General features: G+C 35.7%; 1 protein-coding gene across 3 annotated transcripts in view; it reads right to left on the bottom strand.

The window, feature by feature from the left end:
* Positions 1,317-6,216, bottom strand: part of LOC107631133 (shikimate kinase, chloroplastic) — a 6,277-nt gene continuing 1,377 nt past the window's right edge. Inside the window, exons 2-12 of one of the 3 annotated variants that reach the window (XM_016334475.2) lie at positions 5,668-5,741; positions 5,248-5,555; positions 4,369-4,427; positions 4,141-4,195; positions 3,978-4,050; positions 3,264-3,348; positions 2,700-2,782; positions 2,466-2,595; positions 2,154-2,232; positions 1,805-1,869; positions 1,317-1,648 (exon numbers count right to left, since the gene is read on the bottom strand). In XM_016334475.2, coding sequence (XP_016189961.1) covers positions 1,589-1,648; positions 1,805-1,869; positions 2,154-2,232; positions 2,466-2,595; positions 2,700-2,782; positions 3,264-3,348; positions 3,978-4,050; positions 4,141-4,195; positions 4,369-4,427; positions 5,248-5,470 — 912 coding nt within the window. In that variant the 5' untranslated portion in view covers positions 5,471-5,555; positions 5,668-5,741 and the 3' untranslated portion in view covers positions 1,317-1,588. The remainder of the gene's footprint in view (positions 1,649-1,804; positions 1,870-2,153; positions 2,233-2,465; positions 2,596-2,699; positions 2,783-3,263; positions 3,349-3,977; positions 4,051-4,140; positions 4,196-4,368; positions 4,428-5,247; positions 5,556-5,667; positions 5,742-6,216) is intronic. The other 2 variants (XM_016334476.2, XM_016334477.2) reach the window with 2 other exon arrangements.

Raw genomic sequence — 6,216 nt, 5'->3', positions numbered from 1 at the left:
CTTCCCACCTCCCCCATTTAGATCTATGAGATGGGGCTATGATTGGATTTGTATATTGCAAGGTGTTGGACTATTGTTTTTGGAAACTTCTCTTTCCATCCCAGATTTGCCATTGCCCTATCTAAATGCTCTTGAATGTTTCTCTGCCCTGCTTGTCCATTTGACCAGATAAAGGGGTGTCCCATGTAGCCCAAATCCAGGAGTTCACTAGATTGGACAGCCTTTTGAAAGTCCTTGATCTGAGACAGAATAATTAGATTTTCGTCTTGCTTTTCTTTTTGGCATAACACCTAGTTAAAGTCACCGAACACTACCCATGGAGTGTTTGAATTTTGTCCCAAATCATTAAGGAGGTCCCAACTTAATTTTTTATTTTGGATCTCTGGCCAACCATAGAAGCCGGTTGCCTTCCAACAGTTTGTTTTCCCTTCCCTCTTCACTTCCATATCTGTATGATTTGTTGACATAGATAGAAGCTTTACCTCAATTGAACTTTCCCACAAAACAGCAAGTCCACCCCCTCTTTGTCTTCCTTCACCATTACAATCAACTCCAATCACATTTTGTAGACCTCCTTTGTGTCTCAGTCACATAATCTTATCTGCCTTCTTCCTTGTTTCCATTAGGAAATCAAGGTTGGGAACTTTTTTTTTGGATAAGCTTGGTAAGAGCTCTCATTGCCCATGGGTTCCAAACCCACGACAATTCCAACTTAACATCCTCATGGATCTCAGCAGGGCTGCTCAACAGCCTCTGTCATTCCCTGGTTGCTTCTTCTTGTTTTCTTCTTTTGCAGTGGTGCTTTGTCTTCTATCTCCATGTCCTCCTCCATCATGCTTATCTTTCTCTTCTGGGCTCTATTCTCTATTTCTTTCTTTGGCTCTATTTTACTCGTCCCGGTTCTGGCCTGTTTTTTCCATTTCCTTCCCAAGCTTGCTTTGTCTTCCTTTTCCGTGTTCGCTTGCTTTGTCTTCCTTTTCCGTGTTCGTGATCTCGTAGAGGCCTGCTTGCTCCCCTTCCTCCATTTCTTCCTCCCTTTTTTTGTTTTTACACTGGACGTCTTTTGCTTGCTGGCTTAGTTCTCCCCTTTCACTGTCATTTTCCGGTGGCTTGTTATAGATTGCTTTGTTATTTTTCCTGAGAAACCATAGTTATTTTGGGGGCAACATCCATCCGGTTGCCAAACATTTTTCTTTTTATTTATTTTTTTTATATTTTTTATAGTTTTTATAGATTTACATGAGGTCTTTTTTTCGCTTAGGCTGTTGAACAAACAAAGTTATTTAAAAATAAATAAACCGGACCACTTTACAACATAAAAATCCTCTTGGAGGAAGTAATACATAACCAGATCAACCAAACTCGACTACAAATATATATTTACATCAACAATAAACAAAACATAAACACTGCTGGTAGCTTCTCAGCTTATTCTAAATGCCAACACAAATTATGCAGAAACATATGACAGGTTTCATCACTTTTTTTTTTTAACTCAACATATTGACATTGCCCGATATTATCATGGCCTTGATTGCATATAACGGAAAAAATATGAACACGTCAACAATGCTTGTCTGTGTTTTTATTAGCGTTCTGCGTAATTGTTGTCTTCTTCCTTCAAAAAGACTTCAATTTGTTCCAATGCCTGCAAGATGCAGAGGCGTGTTATCTAGATTGGCACAGATGTCATTTTTATTCAACTAACCTAGGAACATTTCATTTGGCCCATAAAAACGAACCAAAATATTTTTAAAAAACATCCTGAAATGACACTAGTAGGGAGGGCATTGAGTATGAAGACCTCAAGTGCAATAGCAGTTGGTGACAGTTTGGACACATCTCTTTGGCCCAGTTTTGCCGCTATCTCTGCACGATAAAGAACAAGGTCAGAAACCATATATATTAGGAAAGCATCAAGAAGAAGGTAGAAATAATAATTAAGTTCACTAAAGATCTTTTCCTACTTTCCTTTTGTCTTTTTTAAAAGCGAGGCTGGGCAAGTATCTTAGGAGTCTCCAGGTCCAAACAATTCAAGTTCAATAAGTGGCAGGGGAAAAAAAATACATAAAGTCCTGTTTTATTCCCAAAGTTTCCGGGAAAAAAAATCCACAATTCTTATTTCAAAACCAAAAAGAAATATCTATGCATACTTTCCAATGAGACCCTGGCATTGGCATTGGCATATGAATCACCTCTTTCTTCAAAAAGAGCAGATAACTTCAGGAGAGCCTGCAGAAGAACATCAAAAGGTCAGAATACTTACCAGGAGGGGGAAAAAAAGTAAACTTTGATGCAAATTGCTAAAGAGTTGAAGTTGCTAGGACTGGGTGACTAAAATTGTATGCAGGAGGGGAAAAAAAGAGGTTACCCGGGTGTATGCATCTCCTGAAATTGCTAAAAAATTGAAGTTGCTAGGACTGGGTGACTAAAATTGTATGCAGGAGGGGAAAAAAAGAGGTTACCCGGGTGTATGCATCTCCTGCTTCATAATGTAGAAGGGGGCGAGAATTAGTTCCTACAGCTGCAATTCTCTGTGCCAAGGCTTCCAGCGGTACATCCAACCAAACACTGACGCCCTTGTGCATATGTTTCCTGGCAATCCATATATACAAGATGGCGAGAATGGGATGTTAATCATAAAAAATGAAGACCAAACTTCAATTTTCTTGTTCACATGTTAATAATTATAATTATACCAATTGATGGGCCTGATAACAGCACCTCCACCAGTAGAAATAACAAATCTACGCATCAGGGACAGTTTATGCAATACCTCGGTCTGATACAGTAAAAATAAGCAAGAAAATGAATGGTGAATGCAATAACAAAACCATCAATCAGATCCATTTATAGTAGAACACAAAAAAGTAATTGGAAATGATATTGCTTGTTAGCACATTTCATAACCAGATGTATCTACTTCTATTAACATCACTTTCAAGGGCCAAATATCAGACTTACCCTACAGCAAGGGGTGGGATAAGCAGTTGTTTATGCCATTTATTTTTTCTTTTGTTTTTTTTTTTTTTTTTTTATGTTTTAATAATTGATTATTAAATTCTATACTCTTGACATTACTAAGGTACTCTCATTAGTTAGTATTTCAGAACATATTGATTCAACAGCTTCTTGGGGCAGTTTATGTCAACAGATAGACAAAAATGAGGAGCTGGATGAGATTGGAAAAAAGAAACATAAAAATTCAAAACAACTTAACAAAGAGGATACAGAAGCTAGAAGAATAATCCTCTTCAACTGACCTCTTTATCGCGAAAGAAAGCTTCTCCATAGTGCTTGAATATATCAGCTACAGAATTTCCAACCTCCTCCTCCACCAATGCATCACTAAAGCACCCATAAGTGCAACAAATGCAGAAAATCAACACAATGTCTAAAGTGCTTGTGAAATATACAGTATGTGCATTGTAATAGTCAAACATATGTGCAGTATTATATAATAATCTTAATCAGAAATCCTTTGTGCGCAGCTCAGTAGACCATACTCCTCAGGATAACTAGAATGACCCTTTTCCATCTACAGAATACAGTCATATAATACAATAGTTGCATCTAACTATATTTCTCTATTATCAATTAAATATGAACACCAGTTGAAGTTCATCTTGGTTTTTGCACACACAAACTGTACATAGCTTCAAGCAACATGCCATTCTTTGTATATTCTACTAGCCTATTCGCTATCCAAATGATGCATTATTATGATCATTTACTTGCTTTAAGACTGATATAACTGGTCCAGAGATAATAAAGAAGTAATTTATTCAAGAATTACAAGATAATGAGAACATTCCAGAGGCCTACTCTCCAAAAACTCAAATCAGTTAATCAATTAATATAGTCCTTCTGTCTGCCCTTTTCCCTCTATTCATACTCCCAATTGATCAAGACCTATCAACGACTCAAGTTCTTCGTTGGAAGGAGAGAAAAAGAAGATGATAAATTCCCATACTAACCTATCACAGAAAGAATAGCCAAGCACTTGTGCCATAATCTTCCCCACAGTTGTCTTCCCAGATCCCATCATTCCTGCATGTCAAATTAAAGGTATTTTGAATGCCGCAATAGTCATACTTGGAACTTATATTATTGGATGATGACTTTAGTCAAGAAACTAACCAACAAGATATATACAGCGTCCATTTAAATATGGATCGATCTCTTGTGATCTACTCTGCAATTTATTAATTCAAGTAAGATAACGACATATATAGCAAGCTGAGGCCAAAAAACAATTAAGCAAAGTTTACTATTTCTTGATGCTTGCTTACTATAATGGAGGGCATAACATCGCTAACGAAATGGATATAAACTAATTAAAAATGACAAAGAACTTCATGTCATTACCTTCAAAATCAACTCTTCATCAAGAAGAGCATGACAGGTCCCAGATTCCAATGTCGAAGCTACAGGAGCATGAACATTAAGAAATAAGAATGGGCAGTATTTATTTAGTCAGTTACAATCTTGTATGCAAATATGCAATCCAGGCAAACTACATCTTCTCAGAGACCATAATTTTTCCTCAAAAGACGCGGAAGTTGATTATTCCAACTATTCAATAGAATAAACTTTTTTAAGCTGCAGAATGATAAATACATAGACAATAGTTGGGCATTGCAGTTATATTCAGTTCACCTTGATAGAAATTATCATGAACGGTCCAGCTGAAATGTCTATTAACCTTTCATATTGACACGCCATGTTTTTTAACATAGATATCCAACTACATTTAGTCACAAAAATCTGAGCACAGGTTCTTCAAATCAATTTCATGCAAGGCAAATTAAACTTTAAATCCTTCCTTATTCAATCAATGTTTACAGGAATATAATTCAGGCAAAACAAAGAATTAATTACAGTAACAATTAATTACAGGGGAGGCACGTTGAGGATTAGATTTGCAATTTTCCGCACAACCAGAACAAATCTTTAATCCAAATTCATTGGCAATTTATAAGTAAGGTTCACTGTCCGTTGTACCTTCTTATTGCAGCTAGTAAATCATTGTCTGAAAGACGGATAGCTCAAAATCAGTAGTCCTTTCAATAACAATAAAAACAATTGGAAAATGTAATGCAAAGCTAGAAAAGCAAGCGCGTAACACGTTACAAGCCCTTTTATTTTTTATTTTTTATTTTTTCAAAACAGCATATTAACAAAATAATACAAATACAAACTCGCACGTTTCAAAACCAACAGTGTTTTTTTTCCCTCACAACAAACCTGGGATATTTTCGTATGAACGAGTAACCTCCAAAGGTGCTACCCTGCGCCGGATCGTGGAAGTTCTAACAGGCTGCAACTTAACCGAAACCGAAACCCGGAGAAACTTTTTGTGCGGCTCACGTGATATGCTCAGAGAAGAAGCGCCACTGGGTTTTGACCGAATCTTCTCCGGTTGAAGCAGAGCTGAAAGTTGCAACGCTTTCGCAGCTTTCACATCCATGATAACTTCGTCTCAACACTTGTATTGAAAATTTACGCCAATCGCAACGACAAGTTCTGTCCTTTATCCCCTCTTAATTTTCGATCTTTAGTTTCGGAGAAAATGGGGGAAACAAGAGGAGTTAAATTCAGACATAAGTGAAGGAAGCATTGAAAAAAAATGGAAGAAAATGGAGAAGATGAAATTCCGAATCTGACCTGTGGTAGCAGAATTTGACTGGAAGGGATCAGCTAAACCAGAGAAAGTTAAAATTGAAGAAAGTTATGTGAATCTCAAGGAAAGAAAAAAAATTGTTAGAGTGAAAGTTTTTACAATTTTACAAAAATAAGCACCCGTGAAACTCGTGTAATTTCTGCGTAATTTTATTAATAATCAAATCAAGTAATTGTATTCCTATTGGTATGATTTTAACGATTTTAATATAAACAAATATAATAATTATTCCTAAGGTAATACTGTAATAGTAGTTTAGGGTATTGTTGAACAATTAGTACTATTAGAGAGAGAAAGAGAGAGAACTAGAAAAGCTTATTACTTATGAGTTTGTATTTTTGTCAAGGTTTTGAAAATTGGTATTGATCATCAAACCATTTTATTAGCTATTAGTCACCAAAAAAAAAAACCATTTTAGCTATTGATTTACTGATCCAACTAATTCAACTGTAATTTAACTAGAAAAATTATTTTATAATAAAATAATAAATAAATTATAAATAAACATTTTAAAATATAATTAATTTTTTATG

This window comes from Arachis ipaensis, chromosome B03 (genome assembly GCF_000816755.2).
Source record: "Arachis ipaensis cultivar K30076 chromosome B03, Araip1.1, whole genome shotgun sequence".
Classification (NCBI taxonomy): domain Eukaryota; kingdom Viridiplantae; phylum Streptophyta; class Magnoliopsida; order Fabales; family Fabaceae; genus Arachis; species Arachis ipaensis.
The sequence above is the reverse complement of the archived record's forward strand: the minus strand, read 5'-3'. Positions and strand labels throughout refer to the sequence as shown.